We start from the raw sequence: 22,478 nt of genomic DNA, 5'->3' as shown, positions 1-22,478 counted from the left end.
TGTAAGGGAAATATTGTAGAATGAAGTATTGTTAAAAGAAAGAAGATTTATAGTCCTATTGATTTTGTGTACAATTTTTAAATTACTGGACCAATTATATCTATAATATTGTTATTATTTATTATATATTTATAACACACATGGTGCCTCTGGTTATTTCTTTCTTGCAACATTTAAATGTTATTAATTGCAGATTGTAGGCCGGGAGCACATTATAATAGTATTAGAAAACAATAGACCAAGGGATAAAATGAATGGGACATCAAAACCCATTATTGGCAGTGGCAAGGGTTTGAGACTATATAGAACCAAGTCAATGTCAACTTAAAAAAATGCTTGGAATGATTGTGTTGACTGTAAATGATTCCGTCTCTTCCTTTTTTCGAAAGAGGAATCGGGAATCAATCCTGGCGGAGAGATGTTGGTGGTCAAGTATAGTGATAATCAAATGACCAAAATCTTCACAGAATAGTGTCTGGAAGTTGTGAAACATGTGCGCTCTACAACAAAAGTCTGAGTAAATCATCTCTTTTAGTAGACAGTGTAATATTTAGTATAGTTTCCATAAGTAAATATGTACTTGTTATGTCATTATTTTGCAGCTTTACTTGTAGCAACATTTACTAATGTGGTGGGCGAATCAGTGACGAATGGATTGCATGTACAGTACATCAATACATCTCAGTCCACCGTCCACGTAACTGGTTAGCTGGTGTTTCACCAGGTCCAATGCCACTCATGAACTTCATTTCAGACACAGCCATACTTCGTTAGGTGAGATTACACACCAACGACGAAATGTAGTCTCTGAAGTTTGCTCATTGTGTGATTTAATCTTGTAGGGCCCAACGGGCATTTTCGGGCTACTGTTTGGGCCAACTTACAGGATAAAGTTACTGTCCATGTCAATGGTATTTTCGTATATACCAAGGCAGTTCCAATAGAAAGGGAATTGGTAGCGTGACTCTTCGTGCGATTAAATCTAGTTGGGCTTAACCCCATGGGTTACTGTCTGGGGCAACTTACAACTTTTATCCGTGTGGCTTTTCACATGATTAAATCCATTTCTTACCCCTCTCATTTTGTGCCCCTAGGGTACATTTATATGATAGGATCCAGCAGCAATATTGATTATTGAATCTTAGCCATATATCTACATAATCATGCCATCAATCCCTTTGTGGCTTTTCACATGAATACATTCTCTGGGCACCCGGTCTAATGACGAATCTGGTCAGTATTATGCAGTATGACTGTTAACACACATTCAATTTATGTGGTGTTCTTAATTTGGGTCATTAGGTCATATAGGTAAAAATAAAACAAATTTAACATAAAGGCACATCACGCCCCACCCCCACAAAAAACACTACTGTACTAATTAAGTCAATTAGTTATTGCACGTGTGTGGGCCTGACTCTAGTAATCTAGAATAATCAAGAAAACAATACTACAATAGAAAAGATAGGAATAACGCTGTTGACAATTTTAATTGATGAAACTACATAAAAAACTTTATTTAGTTTATACTACATTACAGTACATCATGTACTATTATTTTCTGTAGTCTACTGTAGAAGAGCACAAGTTCTGTCAACTTTTTATTTTGTGGCTAAAAATCAGGTTTTAGGATCAAACCAGATCCCAACCATCCAGCTGGACCAAATTAATGACGCTCATATAAAGAAGTACGCCACCTCATAAAGCTTACAATACTTTTATTGTCATTTCTCAAGCTACCCATAAAAGATGTTTTTGGCCACAGCCCATAGTCGAGGAATGTCGTTCTAGGAAGAGAGACTAATTCCTGATTTGACTGTAAATGTTTTGTTTTAATTCCTTATATGTTATCGTTACATTTGATTTTCTTTGCACTATTATCACAAGATGTCAGCCCTTTCTTTCTTTTTTCCGTTTTGTTATTTTCTATATCTTCATTCTTTTCTTTGCTTAAGTTTGTTTCATCAGAATTTGAACTTGTTTGTTGTGTTTTATTGCAAATTGTAAGTAAATCCTACAAAAGAAATTAAATGAATAAAAAATAAACACAAATAAGTAATTATTTGTTTGTTTAAAAATTATTTTATAAATGTTGGAACTTTTTATATACAGTAATATTTTATTATGTACTGTATAATGAAATGAAAAAAAACAAACAAATATGTTCTATTGGATCAAGTGTGATTTTGTAAATATATAATGAAGTCCGGCGTCCAAAAGAAAATAGCAAATCAAATTAACAACTGTTTTAGGTTGATTATGATACTTAACTACTGTACCTTTTTAATAATCTTACCGTGGTTAAAGCATGTTTTTTCGTCCATTCTACTGCTGTCTTCTTAAACTGAACATTGTTGTACTTAAACTCTTTTGACTAAAAAATAGATCCAGATGTTGATCAATGATGACTAATTGAAACAGTATGTGTATTCTTATTTTTAATTAGGTTTTTAGCCCTTTTAAGTCTAGAAAACTCTGATTTCAAGATTTTATAATCGTTCTTTGATAATAAAATACAACATACATGATAATTATAAATGTTAATATTAATTGATATTTTGCTAATTCTAGAAAATACTAAAATATATGAGATCTGAGTTTTCTAGACACCACTCTATGCATGTACTGTACCACTTTCTGCTGATGTTTAGCAATTGAGATAAGGTAAATAAGACACTAATATTCCTTATTTTACATGCAATAAAAGCTATAGTCCTTACTACAGTAAAATGCTCATTGTTACTCACAATATCATGCATAAGAGGGTCTTCTGGATTTGGGTCCGACATCAACAGTTGGATAGATGTTAGTAAAGTTAAAAGGTTCAGGGATGGTCGCCAATTACCCTATTACACAAACAAACCATACAAAAATAATAATAATATAAAAGGTTTAAAAAATGTAAAAATAATATAATCATTCCTTGTAATATAATAATCCTTAGTAAAACAAAGAGAGTTACATATGTAACAATATTATTTTGAAATAATTATAGTGAAGTATTTACTTACATTTGGCGGCATTTTGAGTATATCCAGACAGATTCTTCCAGCTGAATCAATGTTAGGATGATAAATAGGAGTCACAAATCGAACCTTAGGTGGCTCAAATGGATACCTATTGGTATTAAACAGGAAATAACACTTTGTTAATAGTTTGATCAACAACATTGGAAAGACATTAATATATTGTTTATTATTTTTGTTTTTTGTTAGGGGTTTAAACTTAACTTAAACTGAACTTAATATTTTTCTAAATTTTATATAATATATATTGATGTGGTTATTTATTAATTTTGCTTGTTTATTTTTGGTAATTTAAAATGAATAACAGATTATAGAAATGACAAAGAACTGAACATGCAGTGATCAAAATGTAATCAGTTTAATTTAAAAAGTAATTTAATAATTTTTCTTAGATTTAGGGAGAAAACAAATTACATTTCTCAGCTGTAGAATTTGTACTCCCCATTGTCAAGTGATGCATAAAAAACCATACTCAGAAAATTGAAATTAAACCGCTGAGTTCCAGTATACAATTATAACAGAACAGCTTACCTTACTGGTAGCTCAATGTCCAACTTAAATATTCCTCCATCGTATGGAGTCTTTTCTGCTCCAAGTATCTCTGCAACAGAAATAAGTTATTAAATATCAGTATAAACCCATAACAAGCAATCTAAAAGTATCACTGAAAATATGAAACAATGATTGGGGTATGCACACATTTCCAAACAATGTAAATTCAATCACTGTCGAGTACAGCTCAGACAATTGTTTGCTCTCTAACCTTTGTTTACATGAGCACATGGCTTTCACATAATGAATTATATAAAAAATACAAGGAAAGGTGATGAAAAGGACAGCGGTAAGGTGTGTTGTTATTTGAACACTGATAGCACCTTTTCCAATATCATAAAAGGTAATAATTGTATTTTCAATGATCTAGCTGAGAAAGATGCACCAATTGTTAAAGTCCAGTAACAGTATGCGACAATTGACGTCGGCTAAAGTTTCTATTGCAACGTAATGAAAAATCTTGTGTGAACTATGACGTGACACGTTATAAAGGGTAACCCAGCAATGTTTACCCATCAAATAAATTACAATGCAAATTATCTCAGCCCCAACCATGGTGGGGCTGAGGTGACAAACTATTTTATATTTACATCATTACTTTGGTCCAGCTAAGAGTTAGGCTCTGGCTTGGTCCCGAGAACTCGATTTTAGGCCGCGAAAACATATTTTGTTAGGATTTGAAAACTGTTCCCTAATAATATAAATTATACCTGTAAATTGTATTAATACAAACCAAATGTTATACCTTTTGATGTGTTATTTACTATTTCACCTTCCTTTTTTGGTCTTCCAAGCTGCGACATGCAATGTTTGTAACATTCCTTTTTATTTTTTCGCACCGTGCCTTTAGGCAGTTATATTCAAAGCATTAGGAAGCATTATCACATGCGAAAACTATATTACTACGGTTTACATGAATGGGAATTTGCAAACTCTACTACACGGTAATTTACAGGTTCATGTTCGACCCAAAGATTTGTAGAATTTCTTTTGCATAAATACGGTAATGTCAAAACTGATCGTTATTACATTTAATGGCACGATGTTTGTGTCTGACTGTAACAGACACCTCAGGATACATAGTGGTGATGTTCACACAAAGACACAATACACGTCTCAATTTTAAGAAATAATATGTTTATTCAACATGTAGTCCTGTGGAACAATCAATGAGAGATCATTATCTCAATACAATTCCATACATGATCATACACTACATCATACAGTATACTAAAGTATAGTAAGAAGAGTACTAAAAGCTTGGTATAATATTCAGTGTTTTATTGTGAAATGGGGAAAATCCTTTTCGGAGCCCTTTCATGTATCAAATGGTATTAGACAGGGAGGAGTGATGTCTCCCCATCTGTATAATATGTATATAAATGATCTTATCATTAAGCTTAGCAACAGCAAAGAAGGGTGCGAGTTAAATAATATTAAATTTAACAACCTATCGTATGCAGATGACATGGTGCTTATATCACCTTCTGCATCAGGGTTGCAACATCTAATTAAAATTTCTGAATGCTTTGCGGCCAAAAATGATATTGTTTACAATGCTAAGAAATCATCTTGTATGATAATCTGTCCTAAGTCACGGAGGATTCAATTGAAACCTATTATTACCATTAATGGCAAAAGTTTAGAATATGTTGACTCAATCACATATCTTGGTCATGTTATATCCTTGGATTTATGTGATGAGTTTGATATAAAGCGGCAATACAGATCTTTGTGTATCCGAGCCAACTCCTTGGTCAGAAAATTTAGTATGTGTTCTATCAATGTGAAATGTGCTTTATTTAGAACATATTGTGTAAATATGTATTGTGCTACATTATGGTGCAACTATAATCAAGGTACCTTGCGATCTCTCCAGGTATGCTACAATAATGGTTTAAGAATGTTGTTGCAAAGGCCTCGACATTGCAGTGCTAGCCTCATGTTTACGGAATGTAGAATTCCCTCTTTTTATGAATTGTTAAGAATATCAATATATGGCCTGATGTGACTTAATGCAAGCAAAAATATTTTAATCTCAACGATTATAAGCAACATCTTAGTTAAGTCGAAGATGCTCTCCAGATGGAATGCCATCCTGAGATGAGTAGTAGTAATTTTGTTTATTTTATTTATTTCATTTATATGTAATTTACTTTCTATGGACCAGAGTTTCCGAAATAAAAGATTGAATGAAAATGAATGAATGTATAGCTTAGATTACATTTCATTCAAGTGTCTACAACATTTAACTAAAACAGTTATAATTAATAAACTAAAAGGTATATTTATTAATCAAAAACACTACAATCAATCAACTAATGATAAATTGGGATGTAAATAATACATCTATTATAGGCCTACATAACATTATTAATTAACTAAAACACAGTTACACAGTTACTTAAAATGAATATATAAATTAAGAGTAAAATTGAAATGCCCCCTACATGTGAAACAATCAATGAGAGATGAAGTTCCACAACAGCTGAATGTTACAATTCCATAATCAAAAACATATGCCAATCATGGTACACAAAAGAAGTACGGATATATTGTGTAAATACTGCAGACTTCATTCATAATATAATTATGATATTAATTATCAATGGTAAAATAGTGATTTTAATACCGTACTAATATTACTTATAGATTACAATGCTAAAATGGAATAGATCAGATGATATAATAGAACTGTGCTAATAGTTTATGTTACATACCTACCAGACTCATCTCATTCTTTTTTCTCTGTGTTATTCTACATCCTGAGAAATTGATAAAGGGTCTAGGACAACTACACCCTGGACAACTTACTACCACCCGGACAATAACCCCCTGGACAATCACCCTCCTATGACAACTACCTCCCGGACAACTACCCTCTTAGGACAACTACCCTCTTAGGACAACTACCCTCTTAGGACAACTACCCCCTAGGACAATTACCCCCTAGGTCAATTACCCCCTAGGACAACTACCCCCTAGGACAACTACCCTCTAGGACAACTACCCCCTAGGACAAGTACCCTCTAGGACAATTACCTCCTAGGAAAACTACCCTCCAGCTACCCACTAAGAAAATTACAATTTGCCCATAGGACAACTACAGCTTTGGACAACTACGATTGGTAACCAAATTAACAAGCTGCTTCTGTTGGTGCCAATTGTATTGTAAAATCAAATTGTGTGTGAAGAGGGGACTACGCGGGCGTTATACCACACTATACATTTAACAATATTTGACGTGAAATTATTGAAATATCGACGTATGTACCTAAGATTTGTAGTCTATTTTGTAATAACTGTTAGCGATATTTATTAATTTTCAACTTCTAGGACAAACTATAAAAAACGATTTCCTAAATTGGCGCAGTTAACAATGTTTTCATAATAGGAAGACTAAGAAATGTATGAACCTGTCAAACGGGGAAGAGAGAGATTGATTTTCAAATCGTCTAATGTAGGCCCTAATCAATTGATTAATAGTGTAGGTTTTCTTTTAATCTAAAGTAAAATTAGGAGGTTCTTTGCTGTAGAATACAAATTGGAATAAAATTAAATAAGTAGAAATGTTTAAGTCATAAACACATCATGGATACATATAATTATTCTTTAGGTTCCAAAAACGTTTATTGTCCTTTTTTCTCAGAAGTGGGGAGAAAATGTAAAAAACAAATCAATTAAAGTTCTTCTATGAAGTAGTAACAGCCAAACCAATATTCCATTATTACTGGACTAGACTTGTAGTAGTAAACGTAAAATGTCATTAAACAGCATAACATAAGCTCTTACGGTAAAACATTTGTTTTGAAAAAGAAAAGAGAGATCAAAATCGGGCCAATTTTATCGATAATAAGGGGCTGCTTCAGTCCCACTATCTTACAACTACCCTCTAGTCCAACTGCTATGCCCCTAGGACAACTACCTCTCTAGAACAACAACAACTCTCTGAACAACCATACCTACACCTTAGTTTTTAATTACGATCTTGTACTGAACTTAAAAACAGAGGGTGATCTTACATGAAAGACTATTTGATTGACTGGTGATTTATATAAGGCATCTTCATGTCACACAAGAATAAAATAAGCTCACCCCTTTATTTTTCAAAATTGGAATACTTTTTAATAATTTGATCGATTCTCGTTTAATGTAAAATAACTGCTGACGATACGCATAATAAAACATTCAAATGGATCAATCTCTCTCAATATGTTTTGAAGTTCAGTAAGTTTTACAAGATCGTAATTATAACCTAAGTTGTAGGTGTTTCATGATATAGGTGTGGTTTTTCAAAGGGTGTTGTTGTCCTAGGGGCATAGCAGTTGGACTAGAGTGTAGTTGTCCTAGGAGTGCAGTTGTCCTAGACAGTGGCGTATCCAGGATTTTGAAGTTGGGGGGCCCGGGAATTGCCAATTTGCCGACAAAATTGGTGTCATTATCTGTACATACACGACGTCTCTGATCAATATGTTCTAGGATTACATAGTCATATTGTCTTATATGGGATAATGATACAAAATTAAAACCAAACCAACATTATCTGTTAGTATGTTGTATTCATATTACAATAAAGAAAGAATTAGGAAAATCTGATTTGTAGTTTTCGAAATATAGGGTCTAAAACCTCGCCAAAAATTATCGTTTTTAGCCACGAAAGAAGTAAAACCATTTGCGGCCTCAGTCAACAATTCTATTAACTACGCAATTTTTGGTTAAAATAATTACATATAATTACGTTTTTTAGTTATTTATTTTATATATCACCATTGGAAATATCAATAAAACATGTTATTAAATGCTTATAAAATATATAAAGTTGTTTACTTAACGGAATTCGGACAAATTCATTCATTGATCTAACTTTGTGTAGTAACGATCAGAGAGATTCATGGTACACGCGCGAGAGAAAACATTCCGCTGCGGGTGATTCGCATCCACCAATCAAATCAGCTAAAATCCTAAATCATTCAACCGTGAGCAATGCCAATCGCGAGAAAGCTCAGCTTTGATTGGCTTACGATGACATCATATCACAAAATGGTGATTTTGTAGTTGAGCCTCACAGAATATTCTGTTCCAAAAATGAAATACATGGATATTTTTTATGGTATATGTGCTTTTTCTTTAACAATTTTGAATAATAAAGGCCTCATATCGAGAAAAAAAACCGGGTTTTTGGCACTTATAATAAATATATCTTAGACAAAAAAGCACATGGCATGTGGAACTATATAATCTCTTAGCGTAGGAAGACATACAAATCCCAGGTCATGAGAGGCTCAACTGCATGCAAAAACAAGGTTTTAGGGTAAGGTCAAACGCGGAGTTGTCCAAAGGGGTAGTTGTCCTAGAGGGTAATTGTCCTAGGGGGTCATTGTCCTAGGGGGTCATTGTCCGGGTGGTAGTTTTCCGGGTGGTAATTGTCCAGGGTGTAGTTGTCCGGATATGTGATAAAAGCAGTGTCCTAAATTATATCTCAAAGAACTTACCAAGATAATACAGTACAGTGAATAGGGTTATTGTACTACTACACATTGTTACATTTGCACGTTAATAACATTAGTGGATTAAGAATTTTTACAGATTTTTTCACATTGAGGGTATCAATCATGTTTGCACAAATGAGCTTACCTCTTTGTACATTTGACGGCAAAATGTTTGCACAATGTGATGGTTCGCACAAGTCAAATGTGACTTTTTTTTGCACATTTCACGGCTCAATAAATATACCTTCCTTACCATTTCTGTACCTTGATTTGTATCATGTCGTGTATAAACGGTACAACGCTAGATGAATATAAAGCAAAGAAAAATATGCATAAGCCACATTTGGCATATACCCGACACATTTTGCATACGCGACCGATTCAAAACGAACGCGACCGAAAGCAACCCTATTTAAAACGCGACCGGATTCAAAAGCGACCGAAATTAACTAGCCTAGGCCCTAGGCCTAGTTTAGTAGTAGGCCTAGCTAGGTACGATACTCACGAGCTTCGAGGCTGTCACTACTGTCATCACTCTTCATTGAACATGTTATGCCAGAAGGTGGAGATGTTTCAAACATTTTTAATTCTTTCTTCATTCTTCCTAGACGCTGCATTTTCCCTCTATAGCTAGCCGAGGGGGACTAGGCCTAGGCCTAGTAAGTACATCCAGTGATTATCACAGGAATTAAATCCGTGGTTTTCCCTGTAAAAATATTATTGTCCATGCGGTAGGGCGCCGCCATAAGTCAGGATGTATACAACTTGTTTTGATGACGGTCACTAATCTACGCCTGGAACCACCGATAGTGTTCATGATAAAAAGTGTTACCAACTACATGCCAAATCATTTTAAATGTTGTTTATATATTTAATTGTTTGTTTATAAACTGTTCGTTTTAACAACCGGGTGCGCGTGTTGTAACGCGTTTTCACGAAGGAAAGTTTAATAATATTTCTATATTTAACTTGTTTCTGGTAAAACAAATAAATATTAATTAGATTTAACATTGTATCATAATAACGTGTATTTTATATTAATTTATATCATAAAACATTACTTAATTTGGCAAAGAATATAGGCCATGCTGAGTGTAACGCTTGGTTGATTTTGTAGTTGCTGTTTGGCCTTTCTTTGTGTGACGTTATTACATGTTGCAATTATTAGCTGTGTTGCAAAGAAATAAATCAACAACCAGCTATGTGAGATCAATATGGAGAGTAACTTTTATTCATGAAAAAGTCTGGGAACTGTGACGTCATACAAACACATTAGATATGTGACATCTCCCTTTTTTAACAACAACAACAACAACAACAACAACAACAACAACAACAGCAACAGCAAGAATAAAGGTTTAGCTTTGCAATATTTATTAGTTTGTTATGTTATCATATAAATAATAAAAGCAAAATTATGTTCAAAATGTAAAACTATACAAATTTATCAAAGTATTCAAACAAAACATAATCTTATAATGCAATATACCATTTTATCTTTATTAAATCGAATCTTTTTTTAATACTGAATATCAATCTTTATATCATTTTAGCTCTGTAATATAAATTTTCTCTGTATACATATTTGTTTTATCTAGATTTCAAACCAATATCAAAATATTTTATATAATCTTTTAACCTCTGTCTGTGTAATATCACTTAAATATTCATTGATAAATAGATAGATATAGACATATATACTGTAACCATCACCATATTGTTTATCATTGCAATAAAAGTGGGTTGCCCCCACAAAAAAGAAAAAACACAAGAATAAAGGTAACAATCTAAACTATGATGGTGGAAAACATTTGCATACATCTCAAACTATTATGGTATAAACATTTGGGTACAACAGAGCATGAATATCTGGCATGAGAATTATGAAAAAACGAGTCCTTTAATTAGGAGTTTTATCCACCTCCCTATCAACGTTAATATCTTCTTTATGCGAATGATTTAATTGTCGGCGATTGCGTCTATACGCTTGTCCGTTTTGCGTAGCGACTCGGGGTAACATGTTCAGATACACTTTCGCGGGGAATCATTATTGGCCTTTGTTAAGACGGACTTTCTCGTTTTCTGTCAGCGTTTGTAGCGTTCGCGTTCCACGATTATAATATTCCGTCTGTTTGTCTTGTCTAATGATCATGAATTATGTGCGTCAGGAACCAGAGTGTTGGCTTTAAATTGCTCGCGTGAGATTGGAATTCGTGTTCTAAGACTTCTGTTCATCAGCAATTGTGCTGGAGATTTAACGATACCTCCCAACGGCGCATCTCGTCGATAGGCGTGTAAAACTAAATGAAAATCTCCGTGAAAGTCATCAGCGGCTTTCCTTGACAATTGCTTGACTGTTTGCACCGTTCAGCTTGACCATTGCTCTGTGCAGAGTAGGGGCTCGATATGATTAGTTCCATCCCAAGCGAACTCTTTCATTTCAAAACTTGCGAAAAGCACATTATATTACAAATTTCGCAGGAATACCATGTCTTTTTATTACATTGGGGTTATTAGAGTCACAACAACTATTGACAAAATGACTTGTCGTTCACGATGCAGCCGTATTTTGTAAATAAGGAGTGGGGGAGGATTGAGTGTTTTTGAGTTTATAAGTTAGAGTTCAACCAAATTTGTTTATTCGTACTGTTTTATTATTTTGTTATGAGTTGCTGACCGGAAAAGTTGGGAGTGGGTTACTGTTTTCAGGTGCTTAATTTAAGATTAGTAATATAATAATAACCCACTACTCTAATAGTAACCCCCCTTCTAAAAGTAACCCCGCTTCTAATAGTAACTCACCCTAAAAACAATCAAAGAATAATAACCCAGGGTTACAATATTAGAATATCTACGGTATAGCTTATACATTCTGACGATTACATATCCATACCAGTCTAAAAGGTTTGGAATGGGAATTTAAATCCTTCGATAGAAAAAGTCTATCTGGTATGAGTTTACAAAAATTATTATCGGAGATTTCGGAAGGGCTATACACGTGTCAACATGTCATTTATAAAGAGATAATGCGGATATTAACCGTCAACCTTCTACCTTCAATAAAGATCTTTCCTTTAGAAATATAAATTTGTAGCAATGTTCACCATGTTACTTATTTCCACTGAGAACAAAACATTTATTTCACAATATTTAGATAAATGAAATATACTATTCTTTACTGTATCAAATTGAAACAGTTAAATTTACCTTTTCTGTAAATTTATAAAGTATACGGTAACAGTTAAACAGTTAAATATACTTATGTTCCTTGTATCTTTTAGTTAAATTGAATAAATTACATACATTTTATAGGCTCAATGAGAAGCTAATGTAATAATAAAAGTCAAATTCAATAAAACATTTCGTGAAACCTTTATTCATCAAAATATGTTGGCTAAAGCGGTTGGACAACCATTTGTTTAATCAACCACAAACGAATCACAGTTTTGTTCGCATACAAAGAGACCTACTACTTTTTTGCATTTTTTCAATGGTGCATTAACGTATATTCTAAACTATTTCAAATGTTATTATTGTTCTTGCCAGTCAACAACGACGACGTTATAATCGAGTTGTGTGGAGGATTTCAGCAATTATTTTAGACGAAGATAGGACATTTCGAAGTATCCTTCTATTATTGTGTGTGGATTTATTTCAGTATTGAACACATTATACACCCCTCCTCGTCGTAACAAATGGTTTAACCTAAATTCGTTTAATCAGTAAATTACGTTAGAAGATAGGAGGAGGGTTGCTCGGCACTATCGCCAAGTAGCTGTACAAATGACGTTAAGAAATGTATTTAAACAGCAAAACGACGTGAAAAAAAGATAATGTGTATGACTGCACCGTACTATGCATGAAAATAACAACAGTAGCCTTAAAAATGAGGTTTGGTTCTAAATGGAAGAAGAAAAAGAAAAAGAAGAAGATGGAACTCATATAACATAATAGATGTGTTTGTTGGAAGAGTGAATTATCAATTTTCCTGGTTACGACGGTATTAAATGTGGTATTTTATATTTCTTGAAGAATTTACAATTATAATAATTCATTTCCGTGTCCAGAATGACTTTTTCCGTTTTTTTTCCTTATTTTTGTGTTGAAGAATTTTCTTCTTTCCTGAACAGATTTTTCAGTTTTTCTTTAGAGAGCAGTTTGCCTTTACTTTTGGTGGAAGATTTGTTTTCCTCCATCTTTATTGTTATTTGTTCTGTTTCTTGCTGGCTTTCATCGGACCGACACAGTACACATAAGGTAAAAACCATTGCAATAATCTGAAAAATTGAGTATTATTTTTCATTAGGGTAAATTCTTTCATATAGTCTGTTGTTTGATGATATATGAGTCTAAGGGGCATATCAACTTACCATTGCAAATGAAAAACCAAGTGAGCTGACAAACAAGTTGTGTAACACGCTGTCAACGGTTCTCGATATAACTTCTTCGCATCCCTGACAAAGAAAACCCAAAGGAAATAAATAAAGCTACTTTGTAAAAATGATACTCTGAGAAAGGAAATATCTTCATTTTTTACTTATAATGGCGTAATCACCCGATTCTAGCCAAAAATATATCTGAACAATTTTCTGCATCTACCCACTAGGCTACAAATGGGTAAATTCTTTGCTAATAATTATCCAATCATATCGGTGCTTTCTGAATAACTAATATATATTGATATAACTCTTTCTAATGAATGTTCTGCTAAAATGTTATTATCTTTAAGTATTTTAAATCAATTATATAAACATTACTATGAATATAATGGCTAATTAAAATATATAAATCATTTAAAATCACAATTTGATATAATTTCCTATTTTTAAAGTAAACTAACCTACTTTTTTTTATTCCAAATGTATAATAGCAATAATAGTAAGAGATAGTTAGATTAGTATAGAAAGTTTAATCACCACGAAACCATTACATGCCACGTACTCGGCCCATTTACATAGTACATTTACTTTTAGTAATGTAACTCTTTTCTTTTAATTTTTTTTGGGATCTATATTGGAATGCTATTAATGTATTTACATAAAAGGTGCTACTTACATCCTGAAAGACTTCACTGGTTTTTGCACTTTGTCCACAAGATTCAAACATTGATAAACAGCAAGAATCGGGAAATACGGATCGTCTTCCTTGTATATCTACATTATTCCAATCAGTAGAAGATGAGTAGCCACAGCACCGTTGCTAAAGTGAGTACAAAGAATGTTATGAGTCAATCATATTCAAATCAACGCCTGCCATAAAATAGACTAACGATGGAAATCCAATCGAATAACTGTTGTATTTCGTATTTATTAGTGCTTCGTGAAAGGGAATAAGGATTAGAAGTCGAATGTAAAAGATGTATTGTCCCTTTGTCAAATTCACCCAAAAAAAATAAAAAATCGAAAAAAAGTGGCTCATTTTGAAGTATGATAATAGTGATTAATTTTCACCAAAAATGAGTCGACAAAAAATCATTTAACTGAAATACAGACGTTTTTTGGTTCAAAAAATAACTTTGACTTCTAGTCAAAGTTTTCTATCAAAACATATCTCATAATGCAACGCGCTTATTTGGCTACTCTGTATGCATAATCATAAAACTTCCTCGCGATCTGTGTGAAAACACCTTCTCATTCGTGACGAGTTGTAAACAATCCTAATTAGCATCATGCATAATGTATACTCATGGTTTGAAATCTTTGTTTACTTTCGCTCGGGACGTTTATCCAGACGAAATGTTATCAAATTAATTTAGCTGTTAATTACGTAAAATTGTTGTTTTTTGCTCGAATTTTCGACTTAAGGTGAATAACTTTAATATTACTTTGATATGGCCAATTTAAATTTAGAATATTTTGACCTTCATTTTTTTGTGTTTTAAGGGACAATACATCTTTAAAAACATGAAAATCAATAAAAACAAAAAATATTTGTTTAGGATAATTGCGTCATATTGGGCTACATATTACTTATGTACCCACGGTGTCTCCACAAAGACCTCAGTGCAAGGATATTCTAATATAAGTTTGTTACATTATTGCACACTTAGCTATTGTAAATTACCCATTGCTACTAGCTCTACAATTGTTATCATGGTCATTTGTATTGACTTCCTATAGTGGTTGACTGTGATAGACCCCCGGCGGTGTGACCATACAGGACGGTCAGAAATGTGACCGATGCATTAAAGCAAAGCAGGCTCGTTATGATGCACTAGTGTTTTATGTATTAACGATTATTTTAGCTTTAACAAATCATTTTGTGCATAAAGAAAGTAACCTAAGTAGTAACTTCAATAAAGAACATGAAAGCATAACTTGTTCTTGTAGTCAATTTTGGTACAGCTTAAAGCTCAGGTACAGGCATAATTTTTAATATAATATCTGGTTAATTGTACATAAATCAAATCTTTGTAACAGAAATCAAGACGGAAAAACATGAATTTCCCTTAATATGGTCAAATACAAAATTTTGCAAAATTCTGCCATAAAAACCAAGAAGATTTCATAGCTTTTTAAAATGCCTCTCTATTTACAAAATTTGTGTACAAAAGAATAGAGCATTAGGCGCAGGAGCCCCGGATAGCGTTACGTTTGAAAACCCCAAAAAGTGAGGTTTTCAACCATTAGCGGCATGACTGATGTGAGTGATTAATGTGTTTTACGGACGGTTTCAAGGACTATCCTACCAGTGGGCTGTTCACTGGTCAAATGATTGACACTTTGTATCACCGTTTGTAACTGGAGCTGTGACGACCTTTGTAACTGGAGCTGTGACGACCTTGCAAGAATACTAGGCCAGAATTTTTAATTAAATGAAAAGTGCCTTGGTATTAACAATAACATGGAGATGGAAACAAATTTGTCTATCTTTCTTTCTAAAATAAATGGTCACTATAGTTTCAAACTAGGCTTAGTCCACCACATTAGTAATTACGAATCGAAACCTAAATTAAAATTGTTGGTATTCTTTGGCCGTTGTTTGATTAATTACATCTTCATGCCATGTTTTTTTTTCTCTAATGATTTGGCGATACGCTCCTATATTGATTAGGCCTACTAGCAGAGGGTTCGATGAGTTTTGAAAAGTTATGGAAATGTGGTCTAACATATAGCAATTCAGTTTTTTAAGGCCCTTCTTCCTTGTCCGAGCCTTTGGAAATATTAAAAAGTTATATTAATATAATATATTCTGTGTTTTCATGTTTTGGGAAATTGTATATCATTTCAGATGTTTCGCGCTGCGCTTTTATTTGTTTCGCGCTTCGTCTTGTTCGAGCTTCCTCCGTACATACCGATAATTAATATGATTTTTCATTTCATTTTTTGTACATTATTAAAAAATAGCATACAGAACCCCATACAGAACATACCCTTCTCTGAGAAAACACTTGTGGGCGATTCCCCGAATACGACATGATGGAATAGCTTTGGAGACTTTGACTTTAGAGTAGGCCTAAATCGAAACGTCAAGCAACTCAACAGTTCTTTTCAGAACTAATATAGGCCTACGTGGTGTACCGCAAATTTATATCAACAAATATGTAACTTGTTTAGCACGTTTAAAATGGATAGCAAAACATATTTAAAAAAAAACCCCTGAGTTATTTCAAACAGACAGCACATTAGTTCAAACGGATAGCACAATAGATAGCTCAATCAAATGGATATAACTATGATATAACTGTACTGTGCATTCTATACGGATTATCGGGTAGCACATTCTTTCAAATGGATAGCACATTCTTTCAAATGGATAGCACATTATTTCAAATGGATAGCACATTAGGTAGCACAATCAAATGGATATAGTACTGTACATTATTCTATGATTATCGGGTAGCACATTCTTTCAAATGGATAGCACATTAGGCCTATTTCAAATGGATAGCACATTCTTTCAAATGGATAGCACATTATTTCAAATGGATAGCACATTATTTCAAATGGATAGCACATTGGGTAGCACAATCAAATAGATATAGTACTGTACATTATTATATAAGGATTATCGGGTAGCACATTCTTTCAAATGGATAGCACATTAGGTAGCACAGTCAAATGGATATAGTACTGTACATTATTCTATAAGGATTATCGGGTAGCACATTCTTTCAAATGGATAGCACATTCTTTCAAATGGATAGCACATTAGGTAGCACAATCAAATGGATATAGTACTGTACATTATTCTATACGGATTATCGGGTAGCACATTCTTTCAAATGGATAGCACATTCTTTCAAATGGATAGCACATTGGGTAGCACAATCAAATGGATATAGTACTGTACTGTACATTATTCTATACGGATTATCGGGTAGCACATTCTTTCAAATGGATAGGACATTCTTTCAAATGGATAGCACATTATTTCAAATGGATAGCACATTAGGTAGCACAATCAAATGGATATATGTAATTGTACTGTACATTATTCTATACGGATTATCGGGTAGCACATTCTTTCAAATAGCACATTATTTCAAATGGATAGCACATTATTTCAAATGGATAGCACATTGGGTAGCACAATCAAATGGATATAGTACTGTACATTATTCTATAAGGATTATCGGGTAGCACATTATTTCAAATGGATAGCACATTAGGTAGCACAATCAAATGGATATAATTGTACTGTACATTATTCTATAGCCTACGGATTATCGGGTAGCACATTCTTTCAAATGGATAGCACATTAGGTAGCACAGTCAAATGGATATAGTACTGTACATTATTCTATAAGGATTATCGGGTAGCACATTCTTTCAAATGGATAGCACATTAGGCCTATTTCAAATGGATAGCACATTCTTTCAAATGGATAGCACATTCTTTCAAATGGATAGCACATTAGGTAGCACAATCAAATGGATATAGTACTGTACATTATTCTATACGGATTATCGGGTAGCACATTCTTTCAAATGGAGCACATTCTTTCAAATGGATAGCACATTGGGTAGCACAATCAAATGGATATAGTACTGTACTGTACATTATTCTATACGGATTATCGGGTAGCACATTATTTCAAATGGATAGCACATTCTTTCAAATGGATAGCACATTATTTCAAATGGATAGCACATTAGGTAGCACAATCAAATGGATATATGTAATTGTACTGTACATTATTCTATACGGATTATCGGGTAGCACATTCTTTCAAATGGATAGCAAATTATTTCAAATGGATAGCATGGATTTGGGTAGCACAATCAAATTGAGCACATTGGGTAACACATTGCATCAAATGGGAGCCTACTGTACAGTTATTCTATTGAATTGAAATATATATTTATAATGGGTAACCTCTTCAGTCAAAGACTGGTCTCCCAGAGGGCCCAGTTAGTGATCAGTGGCTGTGATAATACACCGGGGTAACCCCCCACTCGTCTCGAAAGATGTACTAGGTTCTTTAAAGTACACACGAGCTAGATGTGTATTCTATTATCGGGTGTAGCACATTAAAATTGAGAGGATAAGATGGACATCATAATTTATTATTAAGGGGCAAAACAGCAAATCCTTACTGAGGGGACACTCCTATAAAGCGGACATTAAGGGGACGAAAACATTTAAGCTCAGTGCCAATGTTCACTCAATATATTTTCCATCGCAAAATAACAAAAAAAGACGAAATATTTATATCCATTTATCGTTATTAAATAAAAATGGATATCATGATAATTATGATACTTTGTTTGTCTTGAAAGTTTTCATTGGTGAAACGTTGCCTGCTACATTTTGAATTTCCGAGTCCAGATCAGTATTGGTATTCCGTGATCTATTCTAACTAATGAAACAATTTTTAGAAAATGATATATCTGATAGATATCATCTAACACAGAATTAATTTTGACCAATGAACAACAATGTAACTGATAGATATCATCTAAGTGATGTTTTACATATAAGTTATAACGTTTAACTTTTCATTCTCCATACATTCAATTCTTTTAATATATATAGTTCTTGTATAACACCATATCAAGTAGTAGTAGAAATTATTGTAGGGTTTTCTTATTATTCAGTCAATTCAGTGTTTCTATACAGAAAAGAGTAGTCAGTGGCCTTAACATCAATTAATTGTATAATTTGCACCCAAGGTCGAATAGCAAGAAACTCAGGTCCAGTTACATTGGTGTTCATTGGTCAATAGGAAATGAACAGCACACTTATGGGTGGTGACAAAGTTTAGTTATTGATAAGTTGTCTTTGGGAAAAACACATTAGTTGGGTTGACCATGGGCTGACAGAGTTAACGACTTCGTAACGCTATCCGGGGCTCCTGCGCCTAATGATTTTACTGTGTAATTTGAACTATCTGATAACTGATAAGAAGGTGCTTATTTTCAACAAGCTCGTGTAACACAAATAAAATTAAAAAAATTATGAAACATAGGGGAAACTATATATCGATAATTATTGGAATGTATGATCAATAGAAATTTTTTGCCCGCACGTGGCCTTTAATTTTACTGAACTTAAATGCATGTAGTTCGGTAGGCCTAAACAAAATTTATGAACTTCGCACATTATTTTTATCAAATGGAGCAAACGCCATCGGAAACATGGTTAACAAATCCACAATCTCTGTTAAGTCGCAACCCTTTACCAGAACATAGCACGTCTGATCACCTTATTATCGACGTTAGATTAATATTTAACGTCCAAAAAGAAAATGATAAACTGTATCTGGCGGTAACCGATTTGACATTGTGCATGTTCAGAAACTATGGTCATGACTACCTACGAACTTTTTCGATATTCTTGACTCTGAGACATCTTGTTCACTATGGTATGATTATTTCTCATGTACCATAGCTGATTCAGTTCCACACAAATATGTTACTGTTTGTAGAAATTATGTTCTTTGGATAACCAAAGGAATACGTACATTTTAAACTAAACTTGGTAAAAATCCGTCTCCTAAACATTCTGAAAAGGCATTAATAATTTTATTACTAATGCCCATCCCATCTATTTTAAAATTATCCAATATTGTTTCGTTTCTTAAAGAAGGATATGCTTCATCTTCCTAAAATTGCATACCCATTTCACCATTGCCTTGTCTTGTCTATTTTTTTTTTAATATGCCATTTTAATGTCTCATACTATAGTTTTCCACTTTGACCAATAATTGGATCGAAAAAAAAATGTATTTACATAAAAAAAAACCTGTAATTTAAAGCAAAAATAGTCAAATTGGCTGCCAACCAACCAACCAATGGGTTTATTTTGTCATTTATAAGTGAAAACATAATTTTTTTCTGTTTTTTTCTATGTGATTGACTTAATTAAAACTACAAAATAATTTATTTAAAGTCGGATTTTATTAATCTTTATTTTTCATGTTTTCTTTAAATTAGAAGTTCAAATGTTATTTAAAGTTTCGAAAATTCCACTTTTTAGTTTAATTTGAACTGTATATTTAAGGTTATATATGTACCTATCAACTTTATCGACGTCAAAAAAGGTTAATTTTGGGGATGTAATTAGCCAGTTTGTAGTACCTTTAGAATATAGGATTCATTTAATGAGAATGGCCAATGAAGGTTTACTTGAGGGGTCACTAGTTAGTTAAATAAAACCAAGAAAGGATACTGAAAGATTTTTTGGCAAGGTATTGGGGCTGATGTTCGAAGATATTGCTAATCATGTGATATTTTATAATTGTCTCTTATGGACACTCCATTTGAACGGATGGCCGCCGACTTGATAGGACCTATAGAACCATCATATCATAGATACATATTAGTATTAATGGATTTGGCAACCCATTATCCATTCCCATCAGAAATATTGATTCAGAATATTGAAGAATTACTGACGATATTCACTACAGTAGGTTAGGTATTCCTAAACAAATTCTCACCGACCGTGGATCACAATTTATTCCGTGCCTTATGCGGGAAATAAGAATCCATAAAGCAAGCTACTATATACCTTTTCATGCAATGAAAAGCAGAAGAGATGTTTGCGAAAAAATCGGTTTGCTCACGTTAGAAGGAAGGAAACTGATTTGGTGGAGGCTTTCAAATAATATGAACTGTCAATACAAATCACCACCCTCAAATGAGAGGCAACTCATTAAAATTTGGCAGGCAAAAACTGAAGTCGCAAAACGATTTTATGGTAATAGAATTATTTCTGATTGGAACAAATATCATTTATACAACAACTGCAGTAGAATCTTTCAAAGAAAAATTAAGATCCCTTCCCCAAGGACCTATCTATACCAAGTAACCAAGTACAGTTTGTAATTAGTTTACATGAGTGTAATTGATAACCTACCTGTGATTGTAGCTGATCCCATTTGTTGGTTAGCTTTTCATTGTTGCCGTACTTTGTCATACTATCTTTCACTTCAAGTTCGTAAGCTTCTTTCATATGCTTTTTACCAACAGTAATTAATATGATACTGCATAATAATATTACTGAACAGGTAATTACAAGTAAAATGAAAAACTGAAATCAATCATATTTTCAGAATTAATAAAACCTAAAAAGAGTATTGGAAGTTTAGTTATTATATTATAATAACGTTTCAAAGTCGTGTCCCACGAATTGATTTTAAAAGAAATAATGATTACTTACAATGAACATACAGGAATTGTTTTTTTTAATGTGTGTAAAACAACCGACAACAGTGAGTAAAACGAACACCATGAACAAGAAAATCAATCCATATGTGACTTCCGTAAATGTTTGGTTTATTGCAAGCTCTCGGAACTCTGGATTAATATCAGTAGCAAGGATAACTACAGCATATATTAAAGATGTTATTCCAGCCAGCTAAAAAAGCACAGAAGACTATATCATTTATCTTGTTGGCGGTATGCTAGAAGTTACTTCATAAAGCACCTTTTCCACTAGGCGAATTGTTTTACGTGACACGCACATAAAAAGTTAGTGTCAAGCGTTATTTATATTTTTATCTACTAGTTATTAATCTATTGGTGCGAATATTTATTTAAATAGTACATTCAAACAGACTTATATTTTGTTTCCATTGGTTTTCTTTAAAATAATCTAATCCAATTTTAGCTCTAGCTATATTAACCTACGGACAAATGGTATGACTTACTGTATGTCACAACTAAGTTTGTAGGTTTTCTAATAGAAATGTAAAATATAACTTACTAGTAAAGTAACACTCAGAAATGATACACAGACATTCATGCACATTACTTGTAGGCATTTAGCCATGTTGTATTGGTATACCTGTTCTAATCCGAAGTTAACATTGAAAAGAGAATACACAAGATGAAACTCAAAAGTCAGCTCTGTACACTTTATATCATGCTATTTATTTGTATATGTATTCTGTCGTTTCGCTCGATGAATTGTCATTATCTGTTATTCATTCAAAATTCCTCCCCCTCAAGTATTAACAATACCT

The 22,478-nt window shown here is 33.1% G+C and overlaps 2 protein-coding genes across 2 annotated transcripts; both read right to left on the bottom strand.

The window, feature by feature from the left end:
• Positions 1-1,701: 1,701 nt before the first annotated feature.
• Positions 1,702-9,796, bottom strand: LOC140055045 (ubiquitin-conjugating enzyme E2 T-like). The gene is made up of 6 exons (XM_072100215.1): positions 9,573-9,796; positions 3,558-3,627; positions 3,012-3,117; positions 2,748-2,846; positions 2,297-2,374; positions 1,702-2,014 (listed from the first exon to the last, which is right to left on the bottom strand). The coding sequence occupies exons 1-6, from the start codon at positions 9,682-9,684 to the stop codon at positions 1,841-1,843; spliced, it is 639 nt and encodes a 212-aa protein (XP_071956316.1). The 5' UTR covers positions 9,685-9,796; the 3' UTR covers positions 1,702-1,840.
• A 2,546-nt stretch (positions 9,797-12,342) lies between these two features.
• LOC140054729 (CD63 antigen-like) lies at positions 12,343-22,386 on the bottom strand. The gene is made up of 6 exons (XM_072099804.1): positions 22,220-22,386; positions 21,674-21,871; positions 21,371-21,544; positions 14,123-14,266; positions 13,438-13,521; positions 12,343-13,344 (listed from the first exon to the last, which is right to left on the bottom strand). Exons 1-6 carry the CDS (start codon positions 22,283-22,285, stop codon positions 13,159-13,161), a joined length of 852 nt encoding a protein of 283 aa, XP_071955905.1. The 5' UTR covers positions 22,286-22,386; the 3' UTR covers positions 12,343-13,158.
• Between the last annotated feature and the right edge of the window lie 92 nt (positions 22,387-22,478).

The sequence above is a fragment of the Antedon mediterranea genome, chromosome 7 (genome assembly GCF_964355755.1).
Source record: "Antedon mediterranea chromosome 7, ecAntMedi1.1, whole genome shotgun sequence".
NCBI classification, from domain to species: domain Eukaryota; kingdom Metazoa; phylum Echinodermata; class Crinoidea; order Comatulida; family Antedonidae; genus Antedon; species Antedon mediterranea.
Note: the sequence above shows the minus strand (reverse complement) of the source record. Positions and strands in the feature narration are given on the sequence as shown.

Coding starts and splice junctions, on each gene's coding strand:
- LOC140055045 (XM_072100215.1), bottom strand. CDS start 9,684: ATGCAGCGTCTAGGAAGAATGAAGAAAGAATTAAAAATGTTTGAAACA. Junction 3,628..9,572: donor TAGTGACAGCCTCGAAGCTC/GTGAGTATCGTA, acceptor TTTCTGTTGCAG/AGATACTTGGAGCAGAAAAG. Junction 2,015..2,296: donor AAAAACATGCTTTAACCACG/GTAAGATTATTA, acceptor TTTCTTTTGTAG/GATTTACTTACAATTTGCAA.
- LOC140054729 (XM_072099804.1), bottom strand. CDS start 22,285: ATGGCTAAATGCCTACAAGTAATGTGCATGAATGTCTGTGTATCATTT. Junction 21,545..21,673: donor ACAATTCCTGTATGTTCATT/GTAAGTAATCAT, acceptor GATTGATTTCAG/TTTTTCATTTTACTTGTAAT. Junction 13,345..13,437: donor TTGGTTTTTCATTTGCAATG/GTAAGTTGATAT, acceptor TCAATTTTTCAG/ATTATTGCAATGGTTTTTAC.